The sequence below is a fragment of the Equus asinus genome, chromosome 10, assembly GCF_041296235.1.
Source record: "Equus asinus isolate D_3611 breed Donkey chromosome 10, EquAss-T2T_v2, whole genome shotgun sequence".
NCBI classification, from domain to species: Eukaryota; Metazoa; Chordata; class Mammalia; order Perissodactyla; family Equidae; genus Equus; species Equus asinus.
The window spans coordinates 67,796,439-67,815,640 of record NC_091799.1 but is presented as its reverse complement, the minus strand read 5'-3'; the positions used below and the strand labels follow the sequence as shown (position 1 = coordinate 67,815,640).

General features: G+C 34.1%; 1 protein-coding gene across 10 annotated transcripts in view; it reads right to left on the bottom strand.

Moving 5' to 3' along the window:
• The window catches only part of SLC38A9 (solute carrier family 38 member 9), a 105,948-nt gene that overhangs the window by 39,359 nt on the left and 47,387 nt on the right, over positions 1-19,202 (bottom strand). For 4 of the 10 annotated variants that reach the window (XR_001401176.3, XM_014860343.3, XM_044771678.2 and 1 more), the window contains 7 exons: positions 15,202-15,334; positions 11,644-11,765; positions 11,443-11,506; positions 11,114-11,207; positions 9,329-9,499; positions 4,458-4,517; positions 1,460-1,654 (listed from right to left, as the gene is read on the bottom strand). Coding sequence is in view for 8 of the 10 variants with exons in the window: in XM_014860343.3 (XP_014715829.1) it covers positions 1,460-1,654; positions 4,458-4,517; positions 9,329-9,499; positions 11,114-11,207; positions 11,443-11,506; positions 11,644-11,765; positions 15,202-15,334 (839 nt within the window). In the remaining 2 variants the exon portion in view is untranslated. Of the gene's footprint in view, positions 1-1,459; positions 1,655-4,457; positions 4,518-9,328; positions 9,500-11,113; positions 11,208-11,442; positions 11,507-11,643; positions 11,766-15,201; positions 15,463-17,187; positions 17,273-19,202 lie in introns of all 10 variants that reach the window. The other 6 variants (XR_011506472.1, XM_044771697.2, XM_070519649.1 and 3 more) reach the window with 2 other exon arrangements.

Genomic DNA, 19,202 nt, shown 5'->3' with positions numbered 1-19,202 from the left:
GGTTTTGATTGGGTAGTACTATTTGCTAGATGGAAAGATTCTAGATTCCATTCACAGGTTTATACACAGGGTAAAGTGGGCACTTGGAATTTTTTAGTAGTCTAGAAGTTAGAGGATTATTCCTTTTAAGGAATTAAGTCCAGTCTTAATGGAATAGAGTTAGGTAATCCAAAAAGGTTTCCATAGGAATTAAATGTTAATTCCTCTAAAGAAGCTATCATTTTAAAAGAAAGGGAAAGCACCATAAAAAAGGGCCAAAACAGAATATCCTCAGGGACGTGGAGAATAATCAACCTGATTAGAAGTCTGATGATTGTTTTGCCCAAGTGACCAAATTTTTCTCTAAGTCCATATGCTAACTCTACAAGATCTGTGTCATAGGAAAGTCAGCAAGCAAATCAGGAAACCACAAATGAGCTATATAAGCTCTACTGTGGGTTTGGAGCTTAGCTGCTTCAGAAGGGATGAAAATGAGAAGCCAAAGCTTATAAAATCACAACTCTTTATTTCCTGTGTGTGTCTGTGGCAGTCTTACAATGAATCCTATTGTGAGGCAGAGAGGTATAAAGAAATATCCTATACTCCTCCTTTGGTCTTCTGGAAACCCAAAAGCCACCTCCCTTGATGTGATGAGTAATCTAAGTATTTTATACTTCAGAAGATCAGGTCTACAGGGAGGAAGTGAAATCCTATAGTCTATTTGGGGTTATCAATTCTTTATGAATGATATCCTTCTCTTTAGTTAACCAGATCTGAGCTTTTGTTGGGGGTTCCTTTTGCCATCTTAAGGCTCAGTGTTGTAAAAAAAGATAGGGTCAAAATATTACTTCAGTGATTCGAAAACTTCTGAAATTTCTTCATTGATTTTAGAAATTCCTAAAAAACAGGGCTCACAGAAAGGAGTCTGTTTCTTTAAGGAGGCAAGAGTATTCCAAGAATGAAAAAGCACTGAAGAAGAGAGTAAAAGCAAAATAAACCTAAGGAGCTTGAACTAGAGGATATCCCAGGTTGAAAGCCAGGTGATAATTCTGTTCTACACTCTTAAATAGAAATTGTAGGAAGAAATATTCCATAACCTCCTTTAGTAGGTTCTAATATTTCCAACTCTCAGAACTGAGAATTCCTATAATAATCACTTTGAATCTCTCCTCCTGAAATCTTAGTTATTTCCTCTAGCTGTACCTTCAGAAGAAATGAGGAAGAGTTGTTCAGTAAGGATAGAATAGGAAACCCAATAACTAGTCCTAAAAAAAAAAAAACGAGAACCTGACTTGAAATGGTCATCCACATTTTTCTCTGTGCCAAACTCCATAAAGAAAATAAAAAAGCAGGGTAACATATGAGTGGACAAATTAAACACAGATGAACAAGCCTGGAAGATAATGTTCTCCCCAGCCACAGAATTCAGCACGTATTTACCTGCTGCACAGAGGTTCCACAACACAGTGCCTCAACTTACCTAGGATATTAAATTTTGAAAAAAATGAAGGAGATTTGAAATTGAGCAGTGGCAGGAGGAGCCCTATGAGGTAAAAAGGCACTGTCTTGGACTTATTCCACCACTTTTCAAACTGCTGGAGTCCTGTGTCACTGGCGTAGAAAATCATGGAGCCATTGTCAGGATGGTCACTACTCCCGGCACTTGGACAAATCACTGCAATAGGAAATCATCAGATTAGAGAAGACCAGGAAGAACAGAAAATGACTACTCCCAGAGACTGACACTTGCTCTACCAACCTCAGCTTTTACCATGAATACTAAGCTTCTCCTTTTTGGAAAAAACAGACAGTTATATTTAGATATATTAGGAATCTTTTAGCTGTAAATAATTAAAGGTGGGGGAATCTTAGAAAACTTTGAAGTATATCATTAATTCCTACTGGAAACTATAAAAATATCCCACTAAATATCCCTTGATTCTATTGCCAGAGAGAAAATACTAGGCTGGATGGTATTTGGTTTTATTTATACAATAATATAAGAAATATCACTCAGGGTAATTGTTCATTGTGCTAATAACCCATACAAAGGTAAAAGAACAGGTTTCTTCTAATGATAAACAAAATCTATGGGTTTGGAATAAAAGCTGGACATCACTGATATGGCTGCCATGGTATTGCCGAAACCTAATTACTGCTTATAGCTTAGGAATCTTGAATTCCAGCACTCCAGAGTAATTCTTCTGGAAGTTTATCACATATGATAGCAGCCTAAGAGGCTAGATGTTATCCAGAGAACCAGGAAATGAGGAAACTGTATTTTTCCTAATACTGATCTACAAGTGGCAATTTCTTCTGTTAATCAGATGGAACAGAAATTATTCTCACTGTGTTTCTAATTTCCTAATAGTGCTTTTGCTAATAATCAGCTCTTTGTAAAGAATTCTTAATGCTGTGAAAAATACACATACTGAGCAACAATTATACTCATCACTAGTCAAAGAGAAAGCAACATATTCATTGTAAATTCTGTTTTGAGTTTTACTCTCTATCCATTATTTGGCATGCCAGAAAGCCAAACATTTAATTTTCTTTCTCCTTCCTTCTTAGTCAGCATTTTAATATGCACTTTTTTTCCTGTGCTCTAGACAGAAGTAAACTGACTTGAATTTTTCTTGTGCTAATAATTACAGTGGTAAAGAGCACAGGCTATGGAAATAAATTGACTGAATCCCGACTCTGTCACTTAATAGTTATGTGACTTGGGGCAAGTCAACTTCTCTGTGCCTTGGTTTCTGCATCTAGAAAGTGGAGATAACAGTAGCTATCTTATAGAGTTGTTGTAAAACATTTAGAACAATGGCTGTACATAGTAAGTATTCAATAAATGTCAGTCGTAATTTTTTACACTAACTGAGATGGATTGTTTCATATTCTTACTATTTAACACACTGTTCAAAATAAACAGAAGAAGAATCAAGAAGCAGTAGTATCAACATAAGATATCACTATGCAAAGTAACTGACTTTACTGATGGTGCTCTCCAAATCATCAGTGTAACTGTGATATTTATGAACTCAACAATGAACTGACTCCCTACTGAAGAAATCCTATTAGATATTACTAAACAAGTTTTATCAACTGGTATCAGAATAGGTATAGTAAAATAAATTTCTATTTTAAGACAAGGATGTTACTCAGTTCTTTGAAAATTCTGAGGTAAGGGATAGGTTACAAGAGATATATTTTAAAATTATACTAAAATCTTTTAGTATAATTATTCAAAGGTAGGGGGGTGTGTGTGTGTGTGTTTGTGTGGATCCACAGGAATAAAATCTGGTATTTCACTGGCTCATTTTCTAGTGTTAACTAAAGACAGGTTAATCAGTTTAATTAAAGGGAAAAGTAATACACTGAACAGCAAACACTGGAATACATGCTTCATGAGAGGAGCGACTTGTCTCTTCATTATATTTCCAGAGCCTAGAACAGTTCCTGACACATAACAGTGTTAGTAAATATGTATTGAATAAATTGTCCTCTTAGTGATCAATGTATACCTCCATCAAAATAATATCAATTTAGGGGCCGGCCTGGTGGCGCAGTGGTTAAGCGTGCACGTTCCACTTTGGCAGCCTGGGATTTGCCAGTTCGGATCCCGGGTGCAGACATGGCACCGCTTGGCAAGCCACGCTGTGGTAGGTGGCCCACATATAAAGTAGAGGAAGATGGGCACGGATGTTAGCTTAGGGCCAGTCTTCCTCAGCAAAAAGAGGAGGATTGGTGGTAGATGTTAGCTCAGGGCTAATCTTTCTCAAAAAAAAAAAAAAAAAAAAATCAATTCAGTATCTTTGGAATCTAAATACACAAAAGGTTTAGGTGTTATCCTGCTAACAAGGTTACATTAGCTTTTATATTTACTTTCCCTATGATTGCCATACTGGATAAATCCATAGGCCACAAAGATTTATTTTTAATAAATAAATTGATTAAAGAAAAACTTTTCTAAGGAATTAAAATTTTTTGGCCAAACCTTCAATTTATTTTTCCATACCTACTAACCTCTGTTCATTATTAGAAAATTAATTATTTGATAAGATACAGATTTGGGTATCTTAAATATTAGTAACTAAAACAATAAATGTCAAAAACTAAGTTAACAAACTGAGAATTATGTTTCTAGACTTCCAAAACAATTAGCAGCAATAAAGGTTCTTGAAAATATGTATCGATTATTCATAGGCAAATATGGATACTATAAATGTGGGCTGAAACTGTGAGTTGTATAATGCGAACTAAATATTGTTAAGCTCACAGCGACACAAGCTTTAGTGGAGTTTTTCTTTTTTTTAACACATTGATCGCCAACAATGTAACAGTGACTCAGTTAACATAATGATAGTGATTTTGCATTAATCGTTAGCCTAAAATAAAGTGATAGGTTCTACCTTAAATCCTTTTTGGAGCAAAGTGGGGAATAAAGATACAAGATAAACTTTAAATTCCAAACTACTTACCAGGGTTGCTATCATTGGTACTCAGTATAGTGTCTGTGTCATTAATGTGATGAATAAAATCTAAAAGTTAAGGGAAAAATATAATTTAATACTGAATGAAAGATGCTAAATCAATTACTCTCTAAAGTCTTTTATCTATAAAAATCTTTTAAGATCTACTGTTATTATCTGGTACACTGAACCAAGACTACTTCATTGTTAACACAGCTTCAACTTCTTCAGCACTCTCCTCTTACAGCAATGCGAAAGTCATTGGCTTCACAGTCCCAATGTGGAAAATTTTTACATAATTGAGAATTTGAAAAAAATCTACCCACAAGGCTGAATTTAGTTAAAAGCCCTGGAATAAAGATAATGTGTACAATTCTTTTCTTACACTCACAATATTATATAAGTATAGTCACATCTTATATAAAGTTCTAAAGTCTGCAAAAGGGGAAAACCAACACTCGTAACAGCCAAACTTATCTGGAAAATCACTTAAAGTTTTTACAAAGTATGTTACATGCTTTTTATAAACCAAAGGCTATATAGTAACTATTGATCACAAGCACCACTAAGTTATACTAGAGGAAGTAGCAAAGTAAAAAGCATGTGCAGATACCTGAGCATTCTATAGTGAATGACGGAATAACTAAAAAATGTGTTTTCTGGCTAGCCTGAGGGAATTTACTTTGTTCTATTTGAGATTAACCTTTTATAACTTTAGTAAGCATTAATAATAAAGTGTGTGACGTTATGAAACTTAAATGAGACGGTAAAAAATGCTGGATTAGATTTTAAGGTCATAAAGTAAGTTAAGTATATTAATTATTAACCTCCACTCTATGCTTCTCAAGATAGAATAACAGAAGTAGTTCAGTGCTGTACGTTTTTACATATCTCCAAGGGTTATTAGTGATTTAAGATTGGAAGGTATGTAGCTTTATGTAATTTCTGACGCCAAAAACTTACATAAGGCTAGCAAAATCTTAATACCAAGTGTAGTGGGTTGAATAGTGTCTCCCAAAATCCACGTCTATCAGGAACCTTAGAATGTAACCTTATTTGGAAATAGGGTCTTGGCAAATATAATCAAATTAAGATGAAGTCATACTGCATTAGGGTAGGCCCTAAGTTCAATGGCCAGTGTCCTTAATAAGAGGGAAATCTGGATACAGACACACTGAGGGGAGACAGCCACGTGAAAACAGAGGGAGAAACTGGAGTGATACGGCTACAAGGAATGCCAAGGATCGCCAGCAATCACCAGAAGCTAGGAAGAAGCAAGGAAGGATTCTTCCCTAGAGGCTTTGAAGGGAGCAAAGCCCTACAGATGCTTTCTTTTCAGACTGTTAGTCTCCAGGACTGTGAGAGAACAAACTTCTCTTGTTTCAGCCAAACAGTTTATAGTGATTTGTTACAGCAGCCCTAAGACACCAACGTTCAGCAAAGACAGTATGAGGAACAAAAACGATAGGCCAATATCTCTTATGAAAAGACACAAAAGTTCTAAATAAAATATTAGCCCCACCTCTCCCAAAAGTAAACTGAATCCAGTAAGAAATTTAAAAACGTACATCATGATTAATAAACTAATTTGTTTATCCCAGAATATAAGAATGACTTAAATATTATAAACTGTATTGATTTAATTCACCTTATTAACAATTTAAAGGAGAAAAACTTTACAATCATTTCAAAAGATATAGATAAAGTATTTGATAAAATTCAACACACATTAATAAAAATGCTTAAGAAAACAACAGGCAGGAACATCTTTAAATGACTAAAGGGTACAATCAATATTTCACGACAAACATAAGATTTAATGGTGGAACATTAGAAAGATTTCCTCAGGAACAGTATAAGGAGATCTACTAGCACTGCATCTATGCAATTTTACACTTTAAAAAAGATAAACATGTCTGTATATGTGTATATTAAACATACGTGTGTGTATATATAAACGTAAGTGTGTATGTATATTAATATAGATATATGTGTACATACAAATCATTTAAAAGACAATGACTAGATAGGAAAAAGTTTTCATTATTCATGGATGATATAACTATCTAAATAAAAAATCCAAAGTGAATCTACAAAATCAGAATTAACAAGAGTTCAACATTTTGCTAGATTCAAGATAAACAGTCAAAAATTAATTAGGTTTTTTAATGATAGTAATAAATAATTTGAATTTTTTATTATTACAAAGCATATCACTACTTTCTGGGGAGGTGAACTGTTCTATTTCATGAAGGGGGTGTAGATTACATTGGATGTATCCATTTGTCAAAGCTGTATGGTTAAGATTTGTGTATTTCAATGAATGCAAATTCTATCTAAAAAAAGAGAACTGTAGATACAATAATAGTTAATTGGGGTGAGGAGTGGGTATAGGCATAGATAATATTTTCTCAGTGGGTACAATATTGCTCTGAAGAGGGAAAAAATTCATCCCTAGGGAGTGAAAAATATTTACTCTTTTTACATACAAAGCACAGATATGTACACAGTTCATAAAGAGATATACAGTATATCTGTGATATTAAAACTTCATTGGAGGAGTGATTAGGAAAAAAATGTCTAAAAAGTCTCCTTAAGGGGGTAATAATGAAAAAAAGGTTGAGAAACACTGGCATAGATGATTCAAGAATGGCAGAATGGTGATAATTGTTGAAACTAGGTGAGGGGAACCTGAAGGTTCCTTATACTGTTTTGTTTACTTTGTATATGTTTGAAATTTTCTATAATAAAAAGTGTGTGTGTTTGTATATTAATTAAAACCATATTTACAAAAAACATTTTAGGGTACTGAGAATGAGTCTAAAAAGAAGATACGAAAGATCTTAATCATGAAAAATTTTAAAGACATTAAAAAATACCTAAATAAATGGAGAAGTATGTCATGAAATGATCGTGGATAGGAAGACTCAGTATATAATGATATTCTTTCCACATCAATGAATCCAAAGCAATTCCAATCAAATCCTAAACTCAGTACCCTAATGACATCAATTATTGTACTGGTACATACATAATGGTACACTGACTGATAAATTCAATGCAATTTCAATCAAATTCTGATTGGATTTGTTTGTGGAATTTGACAAGTTAATTCTAAAATGTCTGTGAAGAGTTATAGGCCATAATGGAAAAGACTGAGCAATTTGAAAGTAAAATAAAAAACTTCTAAACAATAGAGCCACCATAGACAAAGTGAAGATAAGCCACTAATTAGAAGATATTTACAATGCAATAATAGAAAAAAGATTAATATCCAAACTTTACAAAGAGCTCCTATAAATAAGAAAAAGACCAACAATCCAATAGAAAAATGGACAAAGAGTATGAACAACCTATCTACTGACCAGTATAATCAAGGAAAGATGCCTAATGTCACTCGTTATGAAGAGAAACCCACATTCTGAGTGGTAAAATTTGAGTCTGATAATACCAAGTGTGGGTGAGGATGTGGAACAAGAGGAACTTTCATAAACTGTTGGCAGGAGTCTAACTGGTACAAGAATGACAAAGAACAATTTGGTAATTTCTAGTAAAGTTGAAAATGTGAATATCCTAAATTCTAGAAATTTTTAATAAAGACTTGATTGTAATAGCAAAATAACTGAAAACAAATTAAACATCTATCAACAAGAGAATGGATAAAAAAGTCATAGTACATTCATATTACAGAACATTATAAAGCTATTAAAATGAACTATAACTGTGTATTAATGAAGATGATGACAGACAAAAAGTTGCAAAAGCATTTATACAGATTAAAAACATGCAAAATAATACTATATGTTGCTTATATATTTATGTATTAAAAGAACAAAAACATGCATGCACCAAATTTAGGGAAGAAGGAAAATGAGATTGAGAAGGAATATATATGGGGCCTCAATTATATGTCTGTAAGAAGAGAGAACTAACGTAAATATGGAAAAATGTTAAGACACGAAAACTTATTAGTGGTTGCACTGGTATTTACGTTAGACTGCATTTTTTTGGTAGTTTGAAATATTTCATAATTTTTCATAAAATAAAAATGCTTGGTAATAAAAAAAGTTAAAATGCTAATTTTATTGTTTAAAATAAAAACAGAATTTATCCCACCCACTCACCTCTCCTCAAAAGCTCTTAGGGAAATTAGCTATTGTGATTATGTTACAACTTATTTTGAAATTTGGTTTTCATGTAAAGCTAGATTTTAATATATAGAGTTTCTTAAAAGTCAGCTTAAAATATACTAAATTTTAAGTAATCAGTCATTGGGGAAATAAATTTGGAATCTCATTCAACAAATAATAAACTTTCTCCATCCAATTTAAAAATATTATAAAGAGTATTTGGTCTGAATGAATAAGGCTCTCTTCAGAATTCAAGTAGCCGATTTGGGAAAACTACAGTTCTGTGGTATGTAAATAATATATTTACCACATAAGTTCCTTTGTTCTGTTTCCTAATTTTAGATTCTAATATTTTGAAAATAAGTGATTGAAATGTTTCCTTGAGACTCTACAGATTAAATTCTTTAGCAACAAACACCAATGAACTTCATAAACTTTTCTGCTACACTAAAATTTTGTGGTAAAGATTAAAACAATGCTTAAAACATCCGCTGGGACTTACAGATATTTTATATTAATTAGAGAATTTGAAAAAATATTATTTATTCAAAAATTAGTTTTGGAAATGAACATATATATTATATTTGAGACCATAACTACAGAAAACAAATTGAATCAAGTATATTTTCCAGAATTACAAGTACTACTATTTACTTTAGCCCAAGTCCAGAGTTTAAGGCTGAAACTAAAACATTACAGTAGTTATTGTATCTGAAAGTAACCATTAAAGCATATGATATGGATACTTACTAAAAATAAACTTTCCAGTATTAAAAAGAAAATTAGACATAAGCACCCAATAAACTATCATAGCTCCAATGAGAGACACCAAGGAGAAAAGGAGACTTGACCACTGCCCAAAGGAGCCAAAATAATGTCTGCAGACATCTGGATATTCCCAGGTAGTGGTATCCACTGATGCTAGAAAAAAATAAAAGAGGAAGAGTAAAATTAGATGTTAGTTATATCTTCTATATTCATAATTTGTGTTCCCCAAATTGACTCAAAATATTTAGCGAAAGAATAAGGGTATTTCACCACCAGATATTAGACCATATCATGAAGTAACAGAAATTAATTATAGAACAAACACATAAAAAGAATGTAAGTCAATGAAATAGTACAGATAATCTGAGAAATAGATTATAATATAAAACTTTATAATTAATACGGACAAGTAATAGACCATGGCTAGACAAAATCATCAGTAAAGGACAGAAGATATTATCCAATAAATATTTGAAACACTTAAATAACAATATGAAGGAAAGTTTTCTTGAGTCATACTTTATGCCATATGCCAACTTAAATTTCAGACAACTGAGTTAAGAATTTAAAAATTAAATAACAGAAAAGTTAGAAGACAATGTAAAAATAGAACCTGAAAAGTTATCCTTTTTAATCAACTGAAGAAACAGAAATTATAATAGAAAAGATAGGCAGATATAAACAAATGCCTAAAACACAAAAGCCATTCAAATACTGAATGAGAAAGAAATTGACAATAAGTAACAGCAAAAGGGCTAATGCCTACATCGTATAAAGAACTTGACAGATCTATAAGAGCACCAAGGGACTTGTGGACAAATAGGAAAGGGACATGAATAAATAATACAATTAAGAGAAGATATACCACTGCTTAATAGAGACAGAAAAAACTGGAGGCAAAGCCTGGTCTGTTGATTCATACTTGCTAAGATTCAGTGAAATACTGTATGCCTATTTAGGTCCTCAACAACTTTGAAACAATCTAAAAAGGTATTTTTGGGGCTGGCCCGGTGGCACAGCAGTTAAGTTCACATGTTCTGCTTCTCGGCAGCCCGGGATTTGCCAGTTCGGATCCCGGGTGCAGACATGGCACCACTTGGCAAAAGCCATGCTGCGGTAGGTGTGCCATATATAAAGCAGAGGAAGATGGGCAAGAATGTTAGCTCAGGGCCAGTCTTCCTCGGCAAAAAGAGGATTGGCAGCAGTTAGCTCAGGGCTAATCTTCCTCAAAATAAATAAATAAATAAATAAAATAAATAAAAAGGTATTTCCCTGATCCAGAATCCACAGAGATGAGTGGAGGTAACACGTTGGTACAACTAAGAATTCACTACAAAGGACACATTGCTCATTTCATATTTTACTGTTTATAATTTCTACTTTTAGGAGATTCTAACATTTAAGTCTTCTGGTAGGGATAGGTCAAAACAAGTCACTATTAGCTGTTAAGAATCATAGAATTTTCAATTTAGTTCTGGCAAAGACCTTATTTTAACATTATGACTTTTATAATTATTCTTATGAGGAACTTGGCACCAAAGTAAATGCATTCCGCAAAGAACTCCCACCCTTTCTGAATTTCAAAGGCAGCCACTAATTCATTAACATATCAGTTCAGCTAACGCTATGAGTTAGAGAACTAAATCTTTAGGCACAAAACAGATAGTTAACACATACATGGAATGTTCACATTAGTGATCTACCTCAACAGGAAATACTTCTTAATACCCACATCACTAATCTATTTTTACTGTGGCAAATTCTTACATATCATAGCCCGTGATTTCACTACTCGGTAGCAGCAATAAAGTGTTAAAAGGCCCATCAGCATGATGATACACATTCCAGTTGTAAATCCAGCCTGTTAGAAATAAAAATATAGAACAACATATATCATCATGTTAGAATGAGTTCATATGCAACCATATTGTTATCCTAAATAATTATGATAGAAACATGACAACTAATTGAAAATTAAATATAATCATCTATTTTATTTAATAAATTTGTGTAGATTTATTAAAACCTCTATCATAAAACTTACAATATAAAAAGAAAAAAATTCAGGCAAAGAGTGTGCTGAAAAATTATATTACCTGTTTTATGCCCCAAGGAATACTTAGTATAGATGTTCCCATCATGGTATTCCAAATCATAAAACTGAAAACAGAGAGTAATAGCAGTAAAAATATGGAGTTTGACTCTTCAAACATTTTAATTAAGACAAAAATTAAAATAATCAGTAATTTTCATTCACACATAGTTTAAGTTATGCTCCAAAAAGTAGTTTTACTCACATGGTTACTAAACTGGTGTTTTTACCGTATCCTTCAGTGTAACTTTGAAGTTTATAAGCAGAACCCAAAGGACTATACACATAGCACTCTTCCGGCGCTGGAACTACATGATCTGGGGCAATCTGGTAAAAAAAGAAACAGAAATGTTAGGACTCGTAAATGTGCAAAATAGGGTATTTTCTATACATCATAGTACCTAAATCTAGACATATTTTTAAATACCCTGGACAAATAAATACCATACATCCCTGATTAATGAATATAAAAATTCTTTCTCAAATGTAGTAGAAGATCTAAAGGAGTAAGAGTTTAAAGACTATAAACAATAAACTGTTTATCTGAAATGAGAATGAATTCCTAGAATACGCGACTGTCAAAACATTTTTCTCTTCATTGTCATCAGAAAGGAGGATGAAGAGCCAGCAAAGAAAGGAATTTTGGATGGAGGAGACTTGGGCCTTAAGAGAGGGGAATTTCAAGAATCAAGTAGTCACTGAACTCCTATGTGAGGGTGGTTTTAGCAAAGAAGCAGGTAGGGAACTCAAACTATAAAGAATTGAGGAGTCAATAGAAAAGAAAGAAAGAAAGAATAAATAGAATATTCTTGTAAATGCTTGGTAGCAGAAAAAAAAGGTGAGCTGAGCTGGCTTAAGGAAAAGGCACAGCAAGGATTCTTAAAGATGAACGATGTAAGCAAAATGGAAGGAGCCAGAGAAAACAACTGAAGAGACACATGCTTTTTTACACACAGAGAGATCCTAATCTACCCCCATAGATTTCTTCCTAATTCTACAGGGAAAAAAATACAGCCTCCTGATGGAATTCTGCCTATCTCCCTGAGAACAGTCCTTTGAGGGGTATGTAATCTTTACATATAGTAGTTAAAGACACAGGAGCTGACTGGTATAAATCAATAGTTTTTTACATTTAGCACCTATTATGTACATCTACAACTTTGCGCTAGGTCTAGCTGTTCAAGAAAAAATGATATACAGCTCCTAACTTCAAGAAGTTTAAATTCCAGTTGAAAGACATATAAAGCAATTAGACAAGGCTATAAGATAGAATGAAAATTAAGTGTTCAATTCTATGGTATACTGTATGACGAAAACAATAATGGAGACTAGAACAGTCAGGGAAGACTTCAAGGAAGTAACGGAACATTAGGCCTCAATAGGAAGACAGGTTATAGACTGATACAAAAAGAAAAAGTGTCAAGTCCTTTTCTCTTTATGCCTATGATTGGTGGTGTCTTGTGGGCAAAGAATGTCTTGAATGCTATGTCTGGTGTGGCTTTGGAAACAACTATTTCCTAAAGATAAAAAAGCATATACGGAAATGGGTCCGCGGCTTTCTCTTTACCCTCAATCCTCTTGGGTCTGAATTCTGTTGTCTTCTGCCATAAAGTTAGAAGAAAAAAGGGGCAGAATCATGTCTGCATCAGGCAGGAGGTAAACCATAACAGCTAGGAAAGCAAGTTCAGAAAAAGAGAAAATCAAAAGTTATAGAGGGCAGGATTAGAAGCTGGAGGATAAGAAGTGGCAAATTCTTAGACGATACAGAAAAATTGGAGGATTGGGTCTCACACTCTGACAGTGGTCTCTAGAGCAGTGCTTTCCATGCTTGAATGTTCCTGTGATTCACAAAGGAATCTTGTTAAAATACAGATTTTGATTCAGTAGGTCTGGCGTAAGGACTGAAATTCTGCATTATTAACAAGATCTCAGGGATGCTGATACTGCTGGCCTGTGCAGGCCACACTTTTATTACCAAGGATCTAGGAGATGTTGGCAGCCAAATCATTTTCTTCCCTTCCCCATTTTAGAATAAAAATAGTAAGGTAAATGGGGAAATTTTCAGAAATAAAAAGCTATAACTCTGTATAGACCTGAGACCTGTGGATTCATATTGTTCTTCCCTTAATAATCTTTCAGGAAAAATAATTTTGGGATTCTCAGAAAATAAGCGAGAATGTACACACACGTTCATTAAAAAAGGTCATTGTTAATTTTAGATCACTGTTTCTATACTTGATTTACTAGAGTCATCTCACTTTCAGTTAACAAAAGGAATTCAACTTGGTGTACGATGCTGATAACTTCCAGGCACATAACACAGTCAGGCCTAGAATGACCCAGCTAGCATCTTTGAAGCTTGATTCTACAAGTAGAGGCTCTAGGAGGTCGGAACCAGATCTGGAGATACCAGATTACTTCTACTACCCAGAGGGCTTAGATAATTCTCTTATGGAACTCAGACTTTACCACAATCACTAATGTAAAGGCCTAGGGAAAGAAAAAGTTAAAAAATTATGCCACTAGAATATTTTGGAAGTCTCTACTTTGGCTATACAAGAGGAGATCTACTACTTCACAGGCTTAAAATAAGGTATCTATAAGGTTCGAGTGACTAGTTCAATTCTTGTCCCTTAGTAAGCATCTAAAGAATGTTGGTTCTCTTCTCCCTTTTTATTATTTTTATTAAATAAATGATTTTTATTTATTCCAGAATGTTTCCATTTCTCTTTAAGCTTTCAAGTTTCTGATTATCTTATATGTGGTAATTCTTATAAGCAACCAAATTACTTATATATTTTTAATCCTAAAATAATGACACAGATTTTAGAAGATCAAGAGTCAACAAACTATGGGGGCTGGCCTGGTGGCACAGCAGTTAAGTTTACACGTTCTGCTTCAGCGGCTCAGGGTTCACTGGTTCAGATCCCAGATGCGGACCTACACACCAAGCCACGCTGTGGCAGGTGCCTCACCTAAAATAGAGGAAGACAGGCATGGATGTTTGCTCAGGGCCAGTATTCCTCAGCAAAAAGAGGAGGATTGCTGGCAGATGTTAGGTCAGAGCTAATCTTCTTGAAAAAAAAAAAAAAAAGGAGTCAAGAAACTATGGCCCACAGGCCAAATCTGGCCTTAAACCTGATTTTTTACAGTCCCTTTGCTAAGAATAGCTTTTGTATTTTTGGTTATTATAAAACAAAAATGAAGAAGACCATGTGACAATATGTGGCCCACAAGGCCTAAAATGTTTAGTGGCTGTCCTTTGACCTTTGTTTTTGATCTATAAAAGGACACTGCTAAATAGGAAAATATCATATATATATATATATGTATATATTTCAGTGTCCCACTCCTGTAGCAAATTTCTAAAAACATTTTTCCCATGTAGCTTCAAACTTAAAAATTGAACAGACTAACCAGAACCTGTTATCATTTATGTTGTTAATCAACGACCTAAACTACTTCAAGAGTAGTTTATCCTCCTCAGAGCTTTTACGACTGGGGATTAGCAAAACTTAATCCAACAAATCTCTGGCTGTTGTTAACATAGAGAAATTGTTTCAGATCTCTCTATGTCAGGCTAGATAAGAATGAACTAGCCTGAGACGTAGAACATGTCTTAATTACTATCTTTGACTTTCCATGATGCCACCCTGGGAATACGGCCAGCCAGAAGTTCAACCACTGGGAGTTGCCCTGGTTTATGTTGTTCACTGTTCATTTCAACTTAACCTTAGACAATGAGCAATGCTTTGCCCCTTACCAGTGCCTTGTCTGCAGGAGCGGTGAGCCGGCTGTAGTAATGAATCCTCTTGTTCATGGCAGAGGCATGGTCGCTAACCCTCTGAATGACATCATTCACATTGACGATGTTTGTGGGCTCTATATAGAAAGGCCTAGAGAAGGGAATATACACTTGACAAAGAATGTTCAGCCAGAAATTCTGGAAGTCAGCCATTGAAGAAAATAACTTCTTGTCCTCCATTAGACATGGGATGTACCAAGGCAAGGCATTCACTTCTCACTTTTGGTGGGAAAAGAAAATGTCACAAAAGAAGTATTATCCAATCCACAGAATAAAGCTTTTGTTTCATAATACTATTACTTTAAATATATTTTTTTTAAATTTAAGGAATTTAGCAATAGAAGAGATATAACAGAAAGAGCTTCAATCAGTTATTACAAAGAAATACAGCAGCTGTCAGTTTTCAACAATCAAACAGACACAGCTTTGAATATTCTCTCAAAAAGCTTTTGGCACTAAATCACAGAAATTATAGACAGAAATATTCCTCTAATAAAGAGTTTCTACTCCTTCTTTATGGGCAAAATTACTTCCTATGATAAACAGAATTCCTATTTCTTGGTTCATATACTAAGGATTAGTGATCTCAACCATTTTCCTTGTGAACCATATCCAAAGTACTATCAAATGAAATATTAAGACACTAGAGATATTTTGCCTCATTCTACTTTTCTTGGATTTCAGTAACATACCCTATTGTGCTACTATTTGCATATGCTTCCTTCCCATAACCATGTCCCAACCAACTGCAGATTCTGGTTTTCAATCATCATTTTCAGTTATTAACCCCTTCAGTTCCTTCCTGAAACTCACTCCATTTGCTTTCTAAGCTTCCAGTAATGTACTATCTCAAATGGAAAGACCAGGCAGAGTTGCATGAAAGGCTTACATTCCTCTGCTGATTCTTAGATCCCTTGAAGTTAGAAATGATACTGTGTCCCCAAATTTTATATAATTTGCTATTTCAGATTATACACAGATCCAAACAATAAAGGGAAAAAAAGCAAGGAGATTTATTATTGATTCCACATAACTCCTTGACACTTATGGTTCTGAAAGAAGCTTAAAATTTACTAAAGGATGTTCATCATTTCTTGAGACACCATTAATCTAATCTTGTGGGAAGCACTTGAAAAACCAAATGACTGAAATTTTGGTTTCTGCTGATTTTCCAACTAACCCTGTGATGTTAGAGAAATGGTAGTATAGATGTTAAATTTAGTCTTGTCTCACTACTTAGCAAACAGAATTTTTGAGTCTTTATTATTTATTTTCCACTACAGTACCTAAATATGATAGGTACTTTCTAGTTCAATCCAACAAATATCTAATTAGAGCACTTATTTGATCAAATATGTGGATACAGAGATCAACATGACATACTATCTATACTAAGCATATAATTGCTAAGTGAATTAAGTGGTGTCAATAAATCTCAAGGGGATGAAATGAAAATGAAAGGGTCAGAAAATGAAAGGCTGAATAAACTGTCTCTACTTATAAATTCGGTAGCCTGAGATAACTACCAATCCTCTCAAAGCACTATGGTGTTCTACATAATTTACATCTCTACTGTGACACTCAGTAGTACTAAAAAGCAACGTAAAAATATTTAAGTCTAGGAGACAGTTTAATCATACCTGAAGTTGTACTCTACAGGGCATTCCCTTCTTGTTTTGTAAGAATGATACCCCACAAAATTTAACAAGGAATTATAGCTTTAATGTCAACATAGAGATTGAAGCTAATCAGGGATTACTAAAAGAGACTAATAAGTATGATATTGATAGAAAGAGATGTAGATTTTCTACTTGTAGCTTATTACTCTGAAAATTCAATGATATTAATATCAACCACTAAGTTGGCTTGAAGGCCTGCTGAAAAGCAGTCCAGGAAGTGCTACATTTCTTGGCTCCTGGCCTCTTACAGAAGTGTTAACTGTACCAGTTGAGTTGGCTTGGGTACTCTGAGAGCAGAATGACTCTGAAAGTTTTTCTTTTCCAACACTTTTCATCGAGATGCTGAGTGCCTGTTCAAACAAATATTTTGGAATCTTTTCAAAACAGATTCTCTTTAAAAGTATACAACTCAGCATATTTTAACTGAATTATTAGAAACATGTGCTTAAGCCTTCATCTAAGAGAGCAAAAAATATAAATTCTATTTCTAAATTGAACTTTAGTTGAATCTGAAAACACATTTTAAATTAATGCTATACAGAGAACAGTATTCAGAATAAAAGACTTTTGAAACTTGCGCTTTTTCTTCTGAATAGTTTCACATGACTACTCCCTATTGACGTTACTTCCCATTTGAAATGTAGCTCAGCTGTGCCACACTGAAAATAATTTATGATATTTCATGTAGAAGTTATATTTGTCTCACCTTATAAATATTTATGGTCATGCTATAGAAAAAATGCTTTTAACATTCAGCAAAATTTTAAAAATACTTTAAAATGTGACTCAAAACCTCATATTTTCATTTAATACACTTAAACAAAGAAACCTTATTTCCATCTAACACCTTTGCTAGGTTCCACTCCTTAAATTTCTTAAAAATTTCTGGCTTTTAGATCTGTCTCCACCCTTCTACCAACCAGTTATGCTTCTCTGAAGCTTAAAAACAATTCCATGACCCTTAAGAAGGTGCACACTCAATATGAAGACCCTTGACTTAAAACTCTTCCTTTATTCACATCCCTATGAAACTTGAAGCACTTAAACACCTGCCAGATTGGGGTAGTTTGTTAAAAAATGAAAAGTGAATCAAGTATTAAAAATACAAGTCTTATGCAAGTAAACATTCAAAATAATGAACCCACTGCGCTTGTTTCTATCTGCTTGGTAAAACACTGTATGTCTGCCAGGCAGCTTTTCAATAGAAAAGACAGAAAAGATGTTAATCAAGCCATTGCACCTAGAAATTCCTTGCTGCTACAAGAAAAATACTGGTAACCTCTGGCTTACTGACATGTTTCTCACTTCCCGATGCTTATACAACATCCTCTTTCACAAAAACTCTGCTCTACACTCCAACTTTACTCACTGTTTCCAAAGACTGAGCCTATATAAGGCTCTTCTCTTTCTATTATGGCAAGTTAATTTATTTTGGTTCTCAAATTTAATAAATATTATTTAAGCACCAACCAAATATTAAACACAGTGCCTAACATTAAGCGATGAATAGGACATAGAACCTCAAGGATCATAATCTATTGGAGGAGATAGCTAAATAAGCAATTCCAATCCAGAGAGAAAAATAGAAAAAGAAAGAGCTTACGAGCAACAATGGGAGCAAGAAAGAGTAGAGAGGTTATGTGATGCTAGGTATGTGTAGGGCATATAGAAGGGGAAGCTAAACGACGTCTGGCAGACCACTAGGGAAGTTACGGTTGAGGTGAATCCTAAAAGATACAAAGGAGTTAGTCAGGGATGAGGAAAAGGAGGAAAGAAATAGTGTTTTGAGAAATGGAAAAGGATGTAGAAAGAACCAGGAGAGACAGCATGATATATTTCTTAAAACTCTAAGCAGTACAAAGAGAAGTGGTAAGAGATGAGTTAAACCTGGGCCACTACGTGGAGGACTTCATATGCCAATAAAGGATATAGTCCTAAATGGAAGAACCCTCAGTCTCAGCTCCTTTGCTGATTCCTTCTGAAACCCCCAACACTTAAATATCAGAGTAACTCAGAGTTTAACCCATAGACATTTTCTCTTCTCTGTCTATACTCAATCTCTTGGTGGAGTCATCTAATCACATAACTCTAATGTATATGCTGATAGCACTCGAACGATTATCTCCAGCTTGAACTCCTGATTCATATGTCAAACTGCTCCCTGCCACCCCTCCCGCATCCCATCTCTTGGACTTCATTGCCTACCACACTAGCCTCCTCACACTAGCCTCCTCAACTGTTCCTCACCATTCCTGAAACATGACAAGCAAGCACCTACTT